Consider the following 22,103-nt stretch of genomic DNA (forward strand, 5'->3'; position numbering starts at 1 on the left):
ATAACGCTAGGAAATTATAGGCATCGTTCATTTCATCGATTCGAATTTTCAATTTTAGGTTTTTACAGTAAAAAACTCTCAGAAAATATTACATCTAATAATTTTTGTTACAGTGTAAAGTTTTAAAAAAATGTCACACCTCAACTCAAATTCACGAAGTGAACGAGGCCATAGTATCAATAATTTGAAATTGTAAAGCATTTGGTTATCCGGGAAATATGCATGTGAGTCCCCATTGTGTCGTCCACGTTGCTGAATGGCCATTATTGTGACTATTCAGTTAGGAGTAGTGTTTTCGTAAACAATTTTGGTTTTGTCATTTATGAGATAGTTTCAGTGATCAGAAAGGCCATGGAATCATATGTTAGTCTAGCCGACCAGAACAGTGTTATGTCTGACTCAAACATAACTTTCTTGTCCTACTCAGACAAAACGTACGTAGCCATCTGAAGAAAAAGAGAGCCAAGAAAAAAGCTGCACTCATGCATGTAAAAGTCTGTCTTACAACCTCGACTCACACCCAAAACAATGTAATTCGAGACAACGACACCGTATTGTCGCTTTCAAACCAAGAAACCACGCCATTTGAAGGGGGCAGGAAAACATAGAAAAAAAAAATGATATTTTCCTTTTTATACGCTTTGTTTTAGGCTTATTAAAAAATTATGGGTTTCCTAGTTCATAGGTTTAAAAAGCAAGGTTTGAATAAAAATTAAATTTGGTGAGCCGTTCTAAACAAGTTTTCGATTTCTAATTTTATCATGTGTATATCTAAATATTAATTTAATACATAAATATTTAACCCTTGATTTTAATCTTAAAAATACCAAAAATATATTTGTCAAATACCAAAAAAATACTCGATTACCCTCGAGATGGGTTTATGTGTATTTTTATTTATTTTTCCAAAGTTTTTAAAAGTTGTAGCCCTTTTTTTCCCCTCTTTTTTGAGTAGAAGCTTTAGAAATTTTCTTTTCCCTTAAGGATAGCATAAGAAGATAAACTTTTCTATTTAAAAAAAAAAAAAAAAAAACGTGTAATTTACACGTACCTGCACCAGTTACGTCTTTGCAACCTTGTCTCTGTTGGTACTTTCCCGGCGACTCCCAGGACATCATCTTAACACCTGAGAACGCCGGCGACGGAGTCTGCCGGAAAACCTTTCCGGCAACCGGAGACAGCGCCCACGTTGGGGTGGTGGCGGTGGTGGTGGCCGCCGTGTCGAGCTCATTGAAGTTGGAGGGGCGCGGCGTCGGCTGGAGAGAGTAAGCGTCGGAGGAAGCATAGCCGCCGAAAACGACGTCGTCAAGGAGGTTGGTGGTGTTGTTCTGGGATTGGTCGTAGTTAAAATGTGGCGCAACGACGGGGGTGTTGACGGAGAAGACCTCCGCGTTGGAGAGGTTTGATGCCCTGGGAGTGATGCCCAGTGAGGATGACACGGCGGAGTCAGGGAGGGTTGATGTGGACCGTCGGATGCGGACACGGATTCTGCCGTGATCATCGATTATTTCGGGCTCGGCGCGGAGCGGGTCCCTGCCGTCGAGGGAGATTATATCGTCGTCGACCGAGATTCTCGATATGGCGGCGGCGGCGGAGCCCGGGAATTGGGTTCGTATTAGTAAGGTGGCGGCTCTATATTCAAAAAGGAATAACAAGAGTGTGTACCTGAAATGATTTTGAAAATATTAACTAACATCATTAGATGTTACATGTTATAAATCTCATGGAAAAGTAATTAACGACTAGGTTATTATTTGCATATTGTTTGAATTGAGTAACAATTTTTTCTATACAATTGATGTGATTTATATTAAAAAAATGATATAATTTATCTTTGTGAAAATAGACATTGTTTTTTAAGAGATTTTTTTGTGTGATGATTTATAATTTTAATTAATTTTAGAGAAAGTTGACTATGCAGGGTAACAATAATTGCCGAGTAATTCACAGCAAATATAACACAGTTAGCAAATCCTGCAATCAATGGCTACGTATTAGTAACAGAAATGTTGAGTTGCTCACATTTAAGGAGAGAAGGTTAATTTGTTCCAACCATGCATGGTTGGTTATCTTAAAGCTGTTTTATATACATTTATCAAAAAGAAAGAAAGAAAGAAATATTAAAGAAAACATCGTAGTTTTCCATTCATCCAAAAGAGAAACAAATTTTGCAGCAGTCTATAATAGTTATTCAGAAAAAAAAAAAAAGAAAAAAGAATGAATAATCCAATAGTTTGATCTCCATTAGACGAGGCGACGCATGAAATATATATTATACACACACACACACACACACATATGTATTCATTTTTCATTGTTCTACTTACATACCCAGAGAAAAAACAATGTTTCTCATTCTGCTATATAACATATATATCCATGTTAATGAAGTTATTTTAGCTAATAACACGCTTAGCTGTGCCCTTGTGTGTACTATATATATACATATATATATGTATATATACATTACTTTTAAGTTTTATCATCTTCCTTTTCTAGTTTCCCTTTCTACTTAGACGGAAAAGTAGTATGCTTTTCACCTGAGGCATGTTTTATTTAAAGGGAGTGTCATCAAGGAAAAAGACTCTTTTTGCTAACCTTTTCAAAAATCCACTGCAAAGACACCACTAGAATGAAAGAAAGAAAGAAAAAGGAAAGAAGGAAAGAAAGAAAACGTGGTCTAAAACTTAGGGAGGAATAGGGGAAGAGAGAAGAGAAAGAGGAAGAAGAATAGAAGGATTTAGAAGAGTTAATTAGGAAATCAGGAGAGGATGAGGGGGGGGGGGAAAGAATTCTATATCCAATAATCATCAATCATAGTGTGAATTATCTATAATCTATAATGGTGTAAGCCAATTTATATAGCTAAATGCATAAAATCGGACATTTAAAAAAAAAAAAAAAAAAAAGAAACTAGATAAAAATTCAACAAAAGTCAATCCTAATCAGTATAATTTATTCTAGTTTATTTTCTATATGCATCTTCTTCATATATAGTCAATTTTTTTCCTAAAAAAAAAAAGTGTTTATTCGAAAGGCGTACCATATGATGCATTGAAGAACTACGACTTGCACCATGAGAGACTGAGTGAAATCACCATACATGGCCTTAAGCAAAGGAATGCCCATGACCAGAGTGTTGGGCAAAGTGGCAACGGAGAATATAGTAATAAGCCACTCTAAATTTCCTTTTTTACAGAAAACAGCCCAAAGGGAGAGCAAAACAAGGACCAAGGCCTTCGAGAGAGTGTCGGCCAATATGAATTTCGTGTCCATCTCATAAGGATTGTTTTGAGAAATGAAGTGAAACGACAACACCGGAACCGCGAACACCGCGACGAAACGGTTGATCCCCGAGCACTGCTCCTGCGAGAATATCTTGCACCATTTCACTGACGCGTACGCCACGATCATTGCGAAGTAGAGAGGAACCATTGCGCACATGACCTTGTAGAAGTCATCTTTTGTTATCATATTTTTATTTTTTCCTCTCTTTTTTACCTCTCTCGTTTAGACCTTTTATCAAACAGATTTGTTGCTGATTGTAAATGATAGGGAAGAGCAGTGGGGGGTTTATATAGGAGATTTGTGGTCGAGAATGCCCATAAGAAAGTTGACGATTTACTTATATGGCCATTCTTCTGTGTTTACCGGGAATTACGGTTGGCGGCAGGAACTTCATGATTAATTATTATTATTATTTTTTTTTATGATCAATGTTTTCAATTTTTAAAGTGAGAGGGTTTGAACTCCACACTTTATGCAAGAATCAAGTGTAGAATTATTGTTAAATTATAAGTGCAACACGATTACGGTGACTGATCGTGCGATATTTATATGATAATTAATCTAAATCGGGCATGTTGTTAAGCTAGATCAATTAATGTTATGTTTTTATTTTAGGAAACGTTACTGTTGAGAACAGTACTGCTAGATATTACGTGAATATTAAAGTCACGCGTACATCCTGATTTTAATAGGACTCGTAAATAATTAACAAAGTTTTACATCAAGATTTTTAGAATACCCTTTCAAACCATCTCTAATGCAAATATGAATGTAATTTTTTTTAATTAGCAAAAAAAATATGGACATTATACATTTTAACTATGGTTCTATTTTGTCCTTCGCAATGCTATTTTAAATGTTGAATTTTGTTTTTCTAATAATGATTTAATTTTTTGGCACCAAGTAATGTTAAATTTTGTTGATTTTTCTCTTTGCAATTTTATTTTTATCTCATCACCATTTAATTTTTGTTTATGTTATGTGAAATATTTCCTCTTGTAAACATCTATCATTATTTTGCCACACGTTTCTTACTAGACGTCCAGATCCATTATGAGGATCTCATATATTATGGGGAGAAATTGAAGCAACACTCACAAATAAATCATTATTAATTTGGAGGCAAATTATTGCGTTATTATCTTTTTTATGATACATATATAGATCATATGTGACAAACTAGTAAGTGGACTACTTTCACTTTGAAATCAGGTTCATGTATTTAAGAACGCATAATGAAGAAATCAAAAAATTTCTACTTTGGAATGATATGATGGTAATGATATGATGGTGTCTATTAAAACAATTAATACAACATTATATGTGCCGAACTTGTGAAATTTGCAGAACTACCTCTCTTTGATGACTTTTTAAAAAAATGCCATTGCCTGCCGTTTAAGTCTGGCAACTATTATTAAAGAACTGGTGACCATGCTCACGTACACGTCATGTTATCAAGAACATTAAAAAAAAAAAAAAAAAAACATACATCATGTGAGCAAGTTTGCCATGCCGAACATTAATGACGTTTATTTTCTGTATTTGTCTCTGATTTTGAATCATGATTCATGATTCTCTATAGTGTTTTTCTCTCATAAAAAATACACGTAAAATAAGAATAATTTTAAATCATAATTCTAAATACATGAACCAAACGTCAACTAATTTAACTTGGAGTAATTGGCACCATTGGTTTCTACATTTTGATATAATTTTAGCAAAACAACTCTTAAAATAGTGGCAATTATACCCTTTCTGTCCAAAACCATCAACTTTTAACAGAAATGATCACGTGCAGTGCATGTCATCTAATTTAGGAGGGCATTTTAGTAAACTAACAAAAGTTCATACAAAAGAAAAAAAAAAAGAAGAAAAACATGTCTATAAGAAAATAATGATACCCACACCCAGAGACACAATTCCAGGAAAAAATCAATAAATTAATTGGATTCTCCAATATAAACTTTGATCAAGTTCATATCTTCATATCTGTACTTCTTCAACAACACAAACACATCTAGATTTAGAGAAGGAAAAATAAAGAGCAGATCGCGCAAAAGAAAATCAAATGATTCCCCATTGCAAGGGAAACGTATGGATTGGATACCATTTGTATATACTCATCAAGGTGGAAATCAAAAAAACAAAAATGATTGCCCATGTGAATTTATTACTACAATCTAAAAAACATTCAAGATATTACAGATAACCAAAGCCAAAAGGAAAAATACCAAAAACTAATTATAGAAATCTTGGCGATGACGGGTGGGGCTTTCTATGGGACTACTCTCGGAGGGAAATAGGCGATGGGGAGATCTGCTCAAGGTGGGACGGTCGCGCGGCGGATCTGGGCTTGCGGTGATGCAGGTTCGACGGGTGTATATGTGGTGGTGGTGGTGGTGCGAATGCGATAGTGATGGCTTGTGGGGCCGAGGGTTCGGCGGCGGATCTGACAAAGTTCGGCTTCGTCAAACCCAAACACTCAGCCCCTCGTTGGCTAGACCTACCAATTCTTTTCTCCAGCTCCGCCGCTCCTTCGACAGTATTTGTCGGTGCTCATTTCCTCGCACCGGCCAGACAACCAACTCCTCGCCCAAGCGCGGCCCCAAATTCGCTCTCTCTCGTCGTCGGCGCTTCACTCTTCACCACACCGGATCCATAGCTCTAGATTTCATAAAGTGCAATCTTATAGACGATGAAGAAGTTAAGACAGAATGCTTACAAATGGTGGATCGTTTTGGTGTGCAAATGGGCTTTGTTTTTTGGTTTGTCTCACGAAACAAAGATTCTTAAAGATAATTCAGTTGGTAGAGATGGTGAATCATCTGGGTTTAGCTCTTGGAACTTATTTATTTTCTTTTTCTTTTTTTATTTTCTTTTTTTTTCCTAAAGTTATAAGGGAGGGTATTTTAGTCTTTTCAACGTCAAAAAACACACTTGAATGTCACGTGTATAAAACCGTTTAAATGCTACGGTTTTAGATGGAAAGGGTTTAATTGCCAAGGTTTGAAAGGTTTAAAGGTTGTTTTGCCAAAATTAGAAAAAAAGAATGATCAAAGTGTCGCCTAATGAAGAGTTTAGAGACTAATAGTACCAATTACCCTTAACTTTTTTCTCCTGAACTTTTGTAACTCTTGCATATCATTTTGTGATAAGGCACAACCATGTAATTTGTCTTTCAGTGTATTGAGAACATCTCACACACCCTGTAAAGCATCAATTTCACTAGCTTTGGTTGGCATACAGTATGAAAGAGATATGTTACCAATACACAGATGTTTGGTAGAGGGATTCGTTCCCTGATTCGAATTATGATTCATGATTCGCTATAATATTTTCTCTCATAAAAAATTCACGTAAATCGAAAATTATTCGAATCACATGGTTTGAATCCTCCAACCAAACTTTCTTGTCTTGTTTGGGATAAATGGAGGGGTATATAACTTATAAGTGGTAGTAGCGAAAAATAAGGATGAAAATATCAATATTCATGAAAAATATTAGTAGTTAGAGTTTACAGTAATATTGACGAGAATATCAATGTTAGTGCAAAACTGACATAAAATTGAGAATTCATCTCAATAAATTGGATGAACTCTAAATCAAAGTACTAATTTTATGGTAAATATGCATGATAAGAGATAATCATAGGAATAATTAAAAAAATATAATCATAGTAGTTCACAAATTAAGTAAAATATATAGTTGAAAGTCAATCTAATACGACTACTTTAAATCCATAGTCTTATAAAAAAATTGAAAAAAAAATCTATACTAAAAGAAGTTTCTAAGAGATTCGAATGTCTTTGAATTACTTTGTTAGTTTAAACAATATTTATACGGAGTCATCGATCGATTTTAATAGTTTATCATATAATTCTAGACATGTCATGCTAATGTCTCTCTAATTCTGCTCACTACCTCTCGATGTGTAGAGAAGAAAACTGCATTTAAAAGTATTAAAAGTACAAGAAGTTTATTACATTCAAAACTAAATTAAAAAAATTAATATAAAATTACCAATATTTTGATGATACTTTACCGATATTTTTGTGAAATTTGTATAAAATTTTCATGATGTTTTGTCATCTAAAGGAGAGAGAAAAAAATGATAGAACAGGGGAGATTGGGAAGCATTGTCTCAAAATTTGGGGCAACGGGTTTTGTCAAAATTTTGTTTGGTCTGAGACTAATCGTGACAGCGATAAGACGTGTGGCGTGCTGCGGGATCCGCGTTGCAATGTCTCAGCTCAGTCACCTGCCACGCATCGCATGCTCATTTCTGCGCTGCGCCACCCTATCAGTCTTTTTCTCTGTTTGTTGGTCTTGGCCCACTCTTCACTAATCAGATTTTTCCATGTTCAATTTGCCCCAGCCTGTACTCCAACTTCTTTCGGTTTTGGGCTCAACTTGATTTTCGGCTTCAATTATTTTAGGCCTTCAATGGTGGGTTACATTTGCATTTTGAAGAATGTCCCTTAAAGAGCTAATAAAGTCTTTTTGATTTAGTCACTAGAATAATTTTAATAAACACTTCTTAATGAATCATGATTTTTACCTTTTATTCTTAATTTATAACTTTTATAGTTAAAACAAATAATTACACTATTTTTTTCTTGGAAAAAGTTCCCATTTGTTCCCCTCAATTAATTAGGAAAAGGTCAACGACATATATTCTACCGTTTCCTTTGTTCAAAAGATAATCAACAAGATTACCGTCGGTAATTTACCAGCTACAGCAGGAGGCGAATAATGTGGGAGATTATTTTTAATAATAGACAATCTACCGGGATATTTTTTATTTAAAAAAATGGCCGGTGACCTTCTGTTGCCATTTCTCGAAGAGTACTCTTGTAGATTATTTTTGATAATCTACCTGATTAGCTTTACTTCTCAACAAAGATGGACAGCTTTAAAGTAATCCACTAGATTACTTTCAAGCTCCATATAGAAGAACATCATATGCTATATATATAGAAAGATAAAAAAATTACAAAGATAAACTACAAAAAACCATATTTATTCAGATAAACTACCTCTGATGATCACATCCTTTATTTCTTTATACAATTCAATCTTACGTTGTCAAAGAATATCTATTTTCATGATTTTAACTTCTATCTCTATAAATTTTCGAACCAAGTTTGAAGAGTGAAAATAGACACAGCTAAACAAAAATACCCATTGAAAGGAAAAGGAATAAGTTCAGTCGAAAGTGATTCAACAATATAATTATTATACTTAGAGCTCCATTACTTTTTCATTAATATTAATCCTTCTTATTACACCAAGATCAAACGCACTTCAATAATTAGCATATTACCATAGTTTTTAAACCACGGATTCTAAAGTCGTATCAACAGAGAAAGAAGAAATAATTAATTATAAAGTAGACCGCTTTGTAAATTCTAATGTATAGTAATCATCTCAGACTCCAGCATACGCAGGAATATGTGCATGTTCTCATCTGTTAGGAGGTGATGCTTAAGAAATAATAAGATTTCTACTTTATTTAACTCTGTCATAACGCGTTGAGATGGCCGAGTTGGTCTAAGGCGCCAGATTAAGGTTCTGGTCCGAATCCCACTCTCAACACGTTTCTATTTTAATTTGATTTGTATTTTCTTTTTATATATAAATCTTAAATTTTTAATGGTTTTTCTTTCCTTTTCAAAAAAAAAAAAAAAAAAAAAAGAACAAAGAACAAAGCGAAACAATGCTAAAATACACTCCTCCTTAGTAGTGACTTGAAAATAAATAAATAAGTAATGTGATGAACAAAGGTTTAGGTGTTAGGAGGTGATGCTTAAGAAATAATAAGATTTCTACTTTATTTAACTCTGTCATAACGCGTTGAGATGGCCGAGTTGGTCTAAGGCGCCAGATTAAGGTTCTGGTCCGAATCCCACTCTCAACACGTTTCTATTTTAATTTGATTTGTATTTTCTTTTTATATATAAATCTTAAATTTTTAATGGTTTTTCTTTCCTTTTCAAAAAAAAAAAAAAAAAAAAAAAGAACAAAGAACAAAGCGAAACAATGCTAAAATACACTCCTCCTTAGTAGTGACTTGAAAATAAATAAATAAGTAATGTGATGAACAAAGGTTTAGGGCAATAACGTAAAGGGAAGTATGTAATAGATAATAAACCATAATATAAATAGATTACAAATAAATAGTCATGATCTTAAGTCCGATAGTTGTACTGTACGAAAACTGTAATAATTTTTATATTAACTTATAATTATTTTTTAGTGTAAAATGATCATATTGAAGCAAGTTATATGTAATATGGTGGTAGGTTACATCTTATTGAGTATAATATAAAAGCACATATAATATAACACATGTAAATAAAAAGTGTTACATTTACCAGCATGATGTTACATTTACTAAATTAAAGACATTTTCTAAATAAATAAATAAAAATACATTAGAACAATGACGGTTACAATATTTTTCTATTGGGCGTCAATTGATTGTTAAAACTAGTTCGCATATGGTGTTGACATAGTTGATTTAACTATTCATTAAAGTTAATGATAGAGTTAATAAATTTTTTTTTATCAAATGAATGAAAAATGGTAATTTGTATAAATGGTCTCCAACCTCTTTAGTAAGTGACAACTTAATCCCTAACTTTTTTTTTTGACAAAATGACTCCCAACATCTTAAAGAGGTGACAGTTTAGTCATTTCTGTTAAATTCCGTTAAATTTTTAATAGAATATGTCACGTGACCCCCTTTTCTATAAAATGACTTAAGTGCCCCCGTAAAAATTATCCCTTTCAAGTGGGGAGGCGCAATTGGCGTATGGGTTTGGTGTGGGTGGGATTTGGGTTCTTTAACTTGCAAAACCCATATTCATCTATTTATAATAAACCATAATATAAATAGATTACAAATAAATAGTCATGATCTTAAGTCCGATAGTTGTACTGTACGAAAACTGTAATAATTTTTATATTAACTTATAATTATTTTTTAGTGTAAAATGATCATATTGAAGCAAGTTATATGTAATATGGTGGTAGGTTACATCTTATTGAGTATAATATAAAAGCACATATAATATAACACATGTAAATAAAAAGTGTTACATTTACCAGCATGATGTTACATTTACTAAATTAAAGACATTTTCTAAATAAATAAATAAAAATACATTAGAACAATGACGGTTACAATATTTTTCTATTGGGCGTCAATTGATTGTTAAAACTAGTTCGCATATGGTGTTGACATAGTTGATTTAACTATTCATTAAAGTTAATGATAGAGTTAATAAATTTTTTTTTATCAAATGAATGAAAAATGGTAATTTGTATAAATGGTCTCCAACCTCTTTAGTAAGTGACAACTTAATCCCTAACTTTTTTTTTTGACAAAATGACTCCCAACATCTTAAAGAGGTGACAGTTTGGTCATTTCTGTTAAATTCCGTTAAATTTTTAATAGAATATGTCACGTGACCCCCTTTTCTATAAAATGACTTAAGTGCCCCCGTAAAAATTATCCCTTTCAAGTGGGGAGGCGCAATTGGCGTATGGGTTTGGTGTGGGTGGGATTTGGGTTCTTTAACTTGCAAAACCCATATTCATCTATTTATAATAAACCATAATATAAATAGATTACAAATAAATAGTCATGATCTTAAGTCCGATAGTTGTACTGTACGAAAACTGTAATAATTTTTATATTAACTTATAATTATTTTTTAGTGTAAAATGATCATATTGAAGCAAGTTATATGTAATATGGTGGTAGGTTACATCTTATTGAGTATAATATAAAAGCACATATAATATAACACATGTAAATAAAAAGTGTTACATTTACCAGCATGATGTTACATTTACTAAATTAAAGACATTTTCTAAATAAATAAATAAAAATACATTAGAACAATGACGGTTACAATATTTTTCTATTGGGCGTCAATTGATTGTTAAAACTAGTTCGCATATGGTGTTGACATAGTTGATTTAACTATTCATTAAAGTTAATGATAGAGTTAATAAATTTTTTTTTATCAAATGAATGAAAAATGGTAATTTGTATAAATGGTCTCCAACCTCTTTAGTAAGTGACAACTTAATCCCTAACTTTTTTTTTTGACAAAATGACTCCCAACATCTTAAAGAGGTGACAGTTTGGTCATTTCTGTTAAATTCTGTTAAATTTTTAATAGAATATGTCACGTGACCCCCTTTTCTATAAAATGACTTAAGTGCCCCCGTAAAAATTATCCCTTTCAAGTGGGGAGGCGCAATTGGCGTATGGGTTTGGTGTGGGTGGGATTTGGGTTCTTTAACTTGCAAAACCCATATTCATCTATTTATAATAAACCATAATATAAATAGATTACAAATAAATAGTCATGATCTTAAGTCCGATAGTTGTACTGTACGAAAACTGTAATAATTTTTATATTAACTTATAATTATTTTTTAGTGTAAAATGATCATATTGAAGCAAGTTATATGTAATATGGTGGTAGGTTACATCTTATTGAGTATAATATAAAAGCACATATAATATAACACATATAAATAAAAAGTGTTACATTTACCAGCATGATGTTACATTTACTAAATTAAAGACATTTTCTAAATAAATAAATAAAAATACATTAGAACAATGATGGTCACAATATTTTTCTATTGGGCGTTAATTGATTGTTAAAACTAGTTCGCATATGGTGTTGACATAGTTGATTTAACTATTCATTAAAGTTAATGATAGAGTTAATAAATTTTTTTTTATCAAATGAATGAAAAATGGTAATTTGTATAAATGGTCTCCAACCTCTTTAGTAAGTGACAACTTAATCCCTAACTTTTTTTTTTTACAAAATGACTCCCAACATCTTAAAGAGGTGACAGTTTGGTCATTTCTGTTAAATTCTGTTAAATTTTTAATAGAATATGTCACGTGACCCCCTTTTCTATAAAATGACTTAAGTGCCCCCGTAAAAATTATCCCTTTCAAGTGGGGAGGCGCAATTGGCGTATGGGTTTGGTGTGGGTGGGATTTGGGTTCTTTAACTTGCAAAACCCATATTCATCAATTCTCAAATTCCAATGATGTTCATCACTAGATTTGCAATCATGCTCTTCTCCACGAAGCTTCTCTCCTCAACATCACGTTCATCTCCATTAATCCCCAGCAATTCCTTCTCCTCTCACGTGTGGGATGAATGACCATTCCAAATGTAATTTTCATGTTTTATCCATGTTTACCCTTCATCTTTCTTTTTTTTTTCCCCATGACCAATGCCTCCTAATGCTGCTTCTTCTACTCCAATGACAATGCTCGTCTCTTCAGATCTACCACCACCACATCGACCACAACCTTTGCCGGTCTCATTCTTTTCTACCGGTTAGATCTCTGATGCAGTCTAGACTATCTATGCCCAGTACTGGAACTTAGGGAAGGCATGCCTGCCCAAAGCTTGAATTTTTCGGGCTTGGCAGGTGGACCTATAAGGCCGCCTGTCCAAGCAAATTTTTAGGCTTGGCTACCCAAGATGGTCATAATCACCGAAAGAAAGCCTCCAACCGTCGACCGCCGAAATTTTTTAGATTCTTTTCACTCTGGCCCGAATTGCTTGAAGCCCGATCAACAACTATTTTTTTGACCGTTGCCCGATTTTCGGCCCGAACTCGCCCTGCCGAGACCAAAAACATACCGTTGGATCCGAATTTTGAGGGAAAAAATCAATTTTTTAACCTAAAAATTTCTCTATAAATACCCCTCATCCCCCACACATTTTTCTCACCCAAACTCTCTCAATCTCTCTCAATTTCTCTCAATCTCTCTCATTTTATCTCAATGTCTTTCAATTTCTCTCAATCTCTATGAATCTCTCAAATCTCTCTCACAATTTTTCTAAAAACTATCACAATATCATAAAGCTCTCTATCTCAAATCGTTCTTATTTTTAATAATGTGTGTTGAATGTTGATTTTAATTTTTATATAATTTTAACACAAAATAACTTAATAATTATTTACATACAAATACAATTACTAAATAATAATATATTATATATAATATATATATACAATATTATAATAATTAAAAAATATAATTAAAATTTTTTTTTCGGGCCATTTGGGCAGGTGGCCTGAAAATTTCAGGCAGGCGGGTTCGAGCGTCGAGCTCAAAATTGATTTTTTCGGGCAGTCGCAGGCGGGCCGTATAAAGTTCCAGCACTATCTATGCCTAGATCGTCATTATCCTCTGCTACCCAAATTGGTTCTCCCTCATATCGTCCCCTTCCTTTGCCACCCAGAGCAGATCGGCCTTTTGTCACCCAGATTAAGTCTCACCGAGATCGTTTCCCTCCGCACTGAACTCCGGCGACGAGGATCTTATGCTTTTCTAACTTCTGCGCAGAGCTTCAAGCCCCTTCATCATCATATTTCTTGTTGAAATTCATTTCAAACAGAAGAGGCAGAGCTTCGCCGAGTCGCCTCTGCGCGTGCGATAGAGACATAGAGAGAGAGAGGCGGAGAGAGCAGAAGGGATAACGCTCACCGGAGTTGGAGAGGAGGAAGAAAAAGGCAGTGAGTGTGAGGTTTTGATGGCATTTTTGTATTTTAATTGAAAAAAGAAGGCACGCGATGGTCACATCCAGGAATATGCTAAAAATTTAAAATAAAAGACTAAATTGTACCCATTTAAAGAGGTTAGGAGTCGTTTTGTAAAAAAAAAAAAATTTAAAGACCAAATTTGTCACTTATTAAAGCATTTGAAAACCATTTATGCAAATTACCCATAATATATAAGACAAGAGTTATTTATTTATTTATTTATATTCATTTATTTGTCTATCTGTTTTTTTTTTAATTATTTTAAAGTAAGGTGTGTGGCTAAGTTAGACCGTTTATTTTAGGTCAAATAAAAATTAAAACAACGAGAGATTCAATTTGTTTGAAGACATTCAAATCGAACCAAATCATTTAATAGATCAAATCTAAATCAAACCAAAATCGCAATCAATTTAGCTTTTTTTAATTGATTTGAAATAATATTTATCAATATGTTTTCGACCATAATTAGAATCGTGAAGTAAGTATTTGGTTCACAATAGAAATAGAACATCAGAAGTCAAATTAATCGTCGATAACAAAAATAAAATATTCAAATTTATAAGACAAAAAAATATATACAAACTAACTATAACAAATGTATAGAATATATACAATTTCTTAAAATATATATAATTGTTTTTTAAGAGCAAAACTAAAACCACAACAAATGAATTTAATTGTTTTTTTTTTTTTTGGATTTCAATAAAACCGAGTCAATTATTCATTGGTTTTACTTTTATTTCGCGTACGTTTGACATAAACTTGATCGCTTCTCCTTATAACAACGGGAGCCCGCGCAGATCCATATAACTAATACCACATAAATATGTTTTTTTAATAAAGAGATAGTAATAAATAGTATTATTTAAGATTTGTTTATTTTATTAATTTAATTTTAAAATTTGAGTGTTACTATAGTAAAAAAATTCTCAGAAATAATCACATTTAATTTTTTTATTATAATAAAAAATTCTCATATAAATTTACATATTAACTTAAATTAAAAATTTAAATCAATACTAAACTCTAAATATAAATGTTGATTTTATTTTTTTATTTTTGCTACAGTTTAATTTTTCAAAACGATTCCCGCCTTTTAATAGTACCCACTTGCAATTCTAAAGAGTACTGTAGCATCACGGTGGCTTTACACAACTACAGCACGTACCGATCAAATAAGATTTCCAACCAGAAAAGCATTTTTAACTCCACGTGGCAACACCGCGTCGCATGGAGAACCAAAGGCGCCGCTGGTGAGACAAAACCGAAAAACAGCCACGGAGAAAACTTGGCCAGGTTTTGGAAACTCTCAACCCGTAAGCCGCAAAAAAAAAAAAAAAACATAGTAATTACGTTCAGACCCTCCTCGCGTACGTTTCTTTTGTCATTGTCCGACGCTATAAATACGACCTCTTGGCCAACCCTGTTCTTCACCGCTTACAAGAATCAAAACATCAAAATTCGATTGGTTTATTTGAAGTGAACAAGTTTATTAATTAATACAAGTCGTAATGACTGCTACAGCTGGTCAGGTCATCAAGTGCAGAGGTCCGCTACAACTTTCATTTTCTATAATATTCTACTCTTTTTTTATTTTTTATTTTTACAATTTACCCATTTATTTATTTTTCTCTTCCCTTTTCTTTTCTGATTGTGGAAGTTTCTAAAGATCGGTCTTATTATCACTGATTTCTATAGTTCTAATTTTGGAGTATGTAGATATCAACTGTTTCTTGATCATCAGGTGTTAATATGTGCATTTTGGATGCAAATCTTTCTTTTCGTTTTTGTTTTTTTTTTTTTGTTAAATTGTGTTTTTGGTTTCAAAGTTTTTTGATCATCGCTTATCTTTTTGTCTTAAAACAGTGATTTTGGCAAGCGGGTTGATCTTTTATACTAGGCATGATCTTACTATGTCTTTATTTGTAAAATTTTGACTGTTATCTACTCTGTTTCAAGCTACTGAAACCCTAATCTGTTTGTTTAAAAAATAATAATAATAATAATAAACCGTTTTCCGTTTCTTGCAAATGGGTATTTCGCACTCATTCATGATGATCTTTTAGGTTAAGTACTATTTGTTTGCACAGCCTGGTGTTTGAATTTTCTTAAATATTGGTCCATTAAAAGTGCTTTGCTTCATACTTTGGTTTGCAATTGCTCTGCTTTCAATTAGTTAGATTTTCCTTGGGTGATTTTTCTTTTGTACACATTCATTAGATGAAATGATCATAATTGTCTTGTTGGATTTGTGTTTGCATTTTTGTAGCTGCGGTTGCGTGGGAAGCAGGGAAGCCACTGGTGATTGAGGAAGTGGAGGTGGCACCGCCACAGGCTAATGAAGTACGCTTGAAGATCCTCTTCACTGCCCCTTGCTGCACTGATGTCCATTTCTGGGAAGCCAAGGTAACAGATGGGTCATCATAAATTAGATAAACAATATGTTGTTTGATCCACATACATTCTGTTTAGTGGCTAAAATTAGTTAGCTCTTTGTCAATCCTATAAAGTTCCACAAGGTGCAAATGCTAGCTTTATAGTCATTTATTCAGTTTTCAGTTTGTTGGGAAAGACTTCTGTTACGCTTTACCCAATTTTATCTCCTGATTTAGCCCGGGCAAGAAAATTTATAAGATTGAAGACAAGTTTTTGTTGGAAGAGGTGTTAAGTTTGAAAGGGTTTTGTTTGTTTTTGCAGGGACAGACACCATTGTTTCCCCGAATATTCGGCCATGAGGCTGGAGGGTATGTATTTCTCTATATGCTTGTTTAGGTCCATTTAGCAAATTCTTGTGCTTTTCTATCGATCATTTCTGATCATCATTGTTTTCTCTTCGTGATAAACAAAGACCAAAGTGACAAACTGTACTTACTATTTGTTTGCAGTATTGTTGAGAGTGTTGGTGAGGGCGTAACCGAACTTCAGCCAGGAGACCATGTACTCCCTGTGTTCACTGGCGAGTGCGGAAAGTGCCTGCACTGCAAGTCAGAGGAGAGCAACATGTGTGATCTCCTAAGGATCAACACTGACAGAAGCACCATGATCATTGATGGGAAGACAAGGTTCTCTAAAAATGGACAACCCATTTACCATTTTCTTGGGACCTCTACCTTCAGTGAGTACACCGTTGTCCATGCTGGATGTGTTGCCAAGATTAACCCTGCTGCCCCCTTAGACAAAGTCTGTATCCTTAGCTGCGGAATATGCACGGGTATGTTTATTAAAATTTATCGTATTGTATAGTAGGGATTCTTCGCTTTATTTATTTATTTTTATTTTAAAATGGTACACAATGCAACTCATGAGTCATAACCTGGTTTATTGGCTTATACTTTTTGTTTGATCGATTTTTCCTATTTCTTGAAGGTCTTGGAGCCACTCTGAATGTTGCAAAACCGAAAAAGGGTTCATCTGTTGCTATTTTTGGATTGGGGGCTGTTGGCCTCGCTGTAAGTGATTCCTGTTAGTAGTTTGTTATTTTGCTCCTGGCTACAGTATGGAAGAGTTTGTGATGATAGATCTTTTGCATTCTTAGGCTGCTGAAGGTGCGAGGATTTCTGGAGCTGCTAGGATCATTGGTGTTGATCTGAACTCGAGTCGATCCGAAGAAGGTTAGTTGGATTTATTCATGTTAAGTACATCCAAGGACATTGGAGTTTCTGATGATAACTTTGCTACTTATTCTTACTGGCAGCCAAGAAGTTTGGCGTGACTGAGTTTGTAAATCCAAAAGATCACGAAAAACCTGTTCAAGAGGTTGGTTCATAATCCAATTAACTTAGAATATTTCTTAAACATGTATTGTTTTAACATCTGAATGTTATACTTCAACAGGTTATTGCAGAGATGACTGACGGAGGAGTGGACCGGAGCGTCGAATGTACAGGAAGCATCCAAGCTATGATCTCTGCATTTGAATGTGTTCATGATGTAATTACTTGTCCAACCTTATTTCTTTTTCGAAACATAAAGGGCCTGTTTGTTTTCATTTCTGAAAACGTTTTTCACGTTTTCTAAGAAGAGAAAAATGAAAATACTTTGAAGATCGTGTTGGGTGGAAATCGTACAAAAACGAAAAATGAAAACGGTTTTGTATTTATCCTAAAAAGTTAAACGTTTTTGAAAACGCTTTCAAGTCGTTTTCATTTTCTCAGATTTCTCCTTCTTCCCGTTCTCTTCTCTCTCTTGTCTGCCATCAACGCCGGCAACCGTCCGTCGGTGTCCGCCACCACGCGGTGAAATTTGGGGGGAAATTGGATCGTAGGAATCTCAGCTTTTAACCATTTGCTTTATAAACAAGTCGTGACGAGATCTTAAGCAGCCTCTCAATTACCTTTCTGTCCACAAGACTATCATCAACCGCAAGAACATGAAGCTTCGACGGCGAGTCGCCGGAAACTTCTACGTTTTCTGGTAATTTTGGCCGGAGAACTTCATCCGCTGCCACCATAATCGCCTTAACTCAAATGAGTATCGAAAAAAATGCCGCAAAAAGAAAAACTCACTTCCACAAATCCACAAAAACTCCAAAAAATGCAGATGGGAATATATATATATTTTTTTGGCAATAGTGATAGAAATAGTAATAGTAGTAATATGAGCTAAAATAGGGTTGTGAGTTGTGACTTGTGAGGACTTTATAGACTGGGGGTGTTTGTACGAAGATGGGGGAAGCTTTGGTTAGTTTGATGTTTTGTTGTCGTTTTTGGTGTTTTGTTGTCATTTTTCAAATTAAGAAAAAGTTTTTATTTTATTTTATTTTTATTTTAAAGATTTTTCTGAAGTGAATTGATTTTTGGGATTTAATTTGTAGTGACTACTGTAGAGAGTGAGAATTGGTTTTATTTTAAATACTATTACATATTTTTAAAAATTAAATCATCAAACGCAGATTCAGTTTTTCTTAAAATTGAAATCAATCTCTGAATAAAACTACCAAACACATTTTCATAAATAATTTCAAAATGAAAATGAAAACGTTTTCATTTCTATTTTTATGCAGAAAATAAAAATTATTTTGGAACCAATTCCAAACGCAACCAAACTTTCTTTCAAGAAACTGAATTTGGCTGTTTTTTCCAGGGTTGGGGTGTCGCCGTGCTAGTCGGTGTTCCAAATAAAGATGATGCATTCAAAACCCATCCAATGAATTTCTTAAATGAGAGGACTCTGAAGGGTACCTTCTATGGCAACTACAAACACCGGACCGATCTCCCTTCTGTTGTGGAAAAGTACTTGAACAAGGTAAATTTAACTTAAATACAACTGAACTTTTTGCATAGCTATATTTTGAGATTTTACTTGAAGTGGGGTTTTGGAGCTTAGTTGAAATCGGCTAGAAATTTTGAATGCCGAGTTTTTTCTTACATTGTATCTTGTGAAATGATAATAATTAATCTTTTATACAAAAGAATTTTATTGCTAATTGTACAAAACTTTGCCTTCCACATAGAAGGCATTGCTGGATTTGATTTTTGTTTGGGCCTTACTTTTTATTATAGTATATATTAATTTTGCTTCATGTTATAATATTATTTATGCCAATATATTTTCTGTAAAATAACTCATTTTGTTTTTGGTACTTGCAGGAATTGGAACTTGAGAAATTCATCACTCACTCGGTCTCTTTCTCGGAGATCAACAAGGCCTTTGACTACATGCTGAAAGGACAGTCTATCCGGTGCATCATCCGCATTATATATATCTGTATATCTATATATTTGTATGTTGTATTTGTATAGGTGTTTGTCCCTGTCACGCTGAAAAGAGAATAATTTGGATATGCTCATGCATGTTCTAGTATTGTGCCGAAAAACTACGTCTATGATCACAATGCGGTTTAAGTGGCTTTTGTTTCTAATGTTTCTCTTGTACTTTTTGAGTCCCACTTTGCTCATAAATATGTTTGTGTTTTCTTTATAACTTTTTTTTTTGTTTGTTTATAATAACAATGCGGTGGAAGTGAACATTTTTTTTTCCAAAATGTCAATGAGTGGTTGATTGATTTGATGGTTATGACTGATTGATTGATATTCATTAGTGTCTAACCAAATATCAATAAATAATTTGGTATACAAATTGGCTAAATTTGATTGACAAACGCATTAACTATTATTTGGTCGTAGAATGTCAATTTTCTTCTTGTAGAAAATATGCCCTTCAAAGCACTTATTGACATTATTTATTAGGACAGTCATATCTGCAGTATGTAACACCATTACGACAATTTTGAGTTTTTAATTTTAGTTAAGATATAATTTTATATAAATTTTTTTATTATAATAAAAAAATTAAATATGATTATTTTTAAGAATTTTTTATTATAATAAAATTCGAATCAATTAAGGAGACGTTTGGTTCATGGATTAAAATTATGAGATTAAAATCATTTTTAATTTACATGTATTTTTTATGAGAGAAAATACTATAGCGAACCATGAATTATAATTTAAATCGGGGTACGAATCTCCCAACTAAACAACCCCTAAATAAATACAACATTCAATTCTTTACTTTCAAAATTTTCATAGTTCTACCATTTCCCATTATATTTTCTGTTACTAAATGTTTTTTTTTTATTGCCGAATATGGGTTTTTTGACTAAAATTTTGGTAACAGAAACTTCGCCTTTTCTACCGACCGATAGCTTTCAACGGGAAATCAATTTGGTTTCGTGCTATGTTTATGCGATTAAGTAGGAATATCGTTGAAAATACCTCACTTTTAAATACGTTTGTAGTTGCATCCAAGGACATTGGAGTTTCTGCATTTTACAATTTTGGTCGCAGAAAGTGTTCCGAGAAGTCATGTCCCAAACGAAGTTAATTTACAATGGCTGTCAAATCAATTCTGTGATGATTATGAGTTTTATTGGGCCAATTTACAACGTGTCCAAATATAAATTTATATAAAATTTCATGTACTTTTTCTTCTATATCTAATAGAGGCCCTTTTTAGAAATTTGAATTTAACAAAATTCACAAGTCGTGGATGTACTGGAATTTTAGACGGTACACCTGTGACCATTTAAAAATATTGAGTTTTTATCTGAGTTCATGCTTGACCTATCCGAAAAATTTAGGCCGTCCGTCCGAACCCGAAAATTATCTTGAACGGGCGTGGGCTTGTATTAGGCCGATCGAGCCCGACCGGACAATCCAAGCCCGCCCGAATAGTCTAAATTTTTTTTTTATATTTTTTTAATATTAAGTTATTTTGTATTAAATTATATATATATATATATTACAATTTGAAATTTGAAATGAACACACAAATTATATAAAAAAATTATTTTTTTATTAATTTTTAAATTTATAATTCATGATTGTCTCGTTAAAAATCTTACAAGAAAAAACTTAATTGAGATAAAAACTTAACAAAAAAAAAATGCAATTATTTTATAACGAATTATAGTAATCATCTCAGACTCCAGCATTACGCAGGAATATGTGCATGTTCTCATCAGTTAGGAGGTCGTGGTTAAGCAATAATATGATCTCTACCTTATTTAACTTTTGTAAACTCTATCACAACGCGTTGAGATGGCCGAGTTGGTCTAAGGCGCCAGATTAAGGTTCTGGTCCGAAAGGGCGTGGGTTCTAATCCCACTCTCAACACGTTTCAATTTTAATTTGACTTGTATTTTTCTTTTATATATAAATCATAAATTTTAAATGGTTTTTCTTTCCTTTAAAAAAAAAAAAAAAAAAGAACAAAGCGAAACAATGCTAAAACACACTCCTTCTTAGTAGTGACTAGAAAATAAATAAATAAGTAATGTGATGAACAAAAGTTTAGGGCAATAACACAAAGGGAATTATGTAATAGATAATAATAAACGATAATAGAAATAGATTACAAATAAATAGACATGGACTTCTGAGAGTTGTACGGTACGGAAAGTGTAATATCTTTTATATTAACTTATAATTATTTTTTAGTGTAAAATCATAATATTGAAGTTGGCCGTATGTTACATTTTATTGAGTGTTATGTAAAGACACAAATAATGTAACACATGTAAATAAAAAGTGTTACATTTACTAGCCTCATGTTACATTTACCAAATTAAAGACATTTTCTAAATAAATAAATAAAAATACATTAAAATAATGACAGTCACAATATTTTTCTATTGAACGTTATTTGATTGTTAAAATTAGTTCGCAGACATATTTGATTTACTATTCATTAAAGCTAATGATAGAGCCAATAAC

The 22,103-nt window shown here is 33.0% G+C and overlaps 2 protein-coding genes and 1 non-coding gene across 3 annotated transcripts; 2 read left to right on the plus strand and 1 right to left on the minus strand.

The window, feature by feature from the left end:
- Positions 1–1,051: 1,051 nt before the first annotated feature.
- Positions 1,052–3,528, minus strand: LOC21384483 (auxin efflux carrier component 6; the record flags this gene model as incomplete). The annotated part of the gene is made up of 2 exons (XM_024170931.1): positions 3,044–3,528; positions 1,052–1,665 (listed from the first exon to the last, which is right to left on the minus strand). Coding segments are annotated over exons 1-2 (1,045 nt in total), but the record flags the coding sequence as incomplete, so codon positions are not given.
- An 11,795-nt stretch (positions 3,529–15,323) lies between these two features.
- LOC21384487 (alcohol dehydrogenase 1) lies at positions 15,324–19,806 on the plus strand. The gene is made up of 10 exons (XM_024170936.1): positions 15,324–15,435; positions 16,157–16,293; positions 16,585–16,631; positions 16,773–17,098; positions 17,254–17,336; positions 17,423–17,498; positions 17,582–17,643; positions 17,722–17,817; positions 18,970–19,131; positions 19,476–19,806. The coding sequence occupies exons 1-10, from the start codon at positions 15,399–15,401 to the stop codon at positions 19,626–19,628; spliced, it is 1,179 nt and encodes a 392-aa protein (XP_024026704.1). The 5' UTR covers positions 15,324–15,398; the 3' UTR covers positions 19,629–19,806.
- Positions 19,807–21,422: 1,616 nt separating this feature from the next.
- On the plus strand, positions 21,423–21,503 carry TRNAL-AAG. Its single transcript has one exon. It is a non-coding gene; the product is annotated as a tRNA-Leu (tRNA).
- Positions 21,504–22,103: the final 600 nt, after the last annotated feature.

The sequence above is a fragment of the Morus notabilis genome, unplaced genomic scaffold (genome assembly GCF_000414095.1).
Source record: "Morus notabilis unplaced genomic scaffold, ASM41409v2 Scaffold2169, whole genome shotgun sequence".
Taxonomy (NCBI): domain Eukaryota; kingdom Viridiplantae; phylum Streptophyta; class Magnoliopsida; order Rosales; family Moraceae; genus Morus; species Morus notabilis.

What these genes read in the sequence shown, in the direction of transcription:
- LOC21384487 (XM_024170936.1), top strand. Translation starts at nt 15,399, where the DNA reads ATGACTGCTACAGCTGGTCAGGTCATCAAGTGCAGAG. An exon ending in TTCGGCCATGAGGCTGGAGG is followed by an intron (nt 16,632 to 16,772) that starts GTATGTATTTCT and finishes ATTTGTTTGCAG; the next exon opens with TATTGTTGAGAGTGTTGGTG. An exon ending in CATTTGAATGTGTTCATGAT is followed by an intron (nt 17,818 to 18,969) that starts GTAATTACTTGT and finishes TGTTTTTTCCAG; the next exon opens with GGTTGGGGTGTCGCCGTGCT.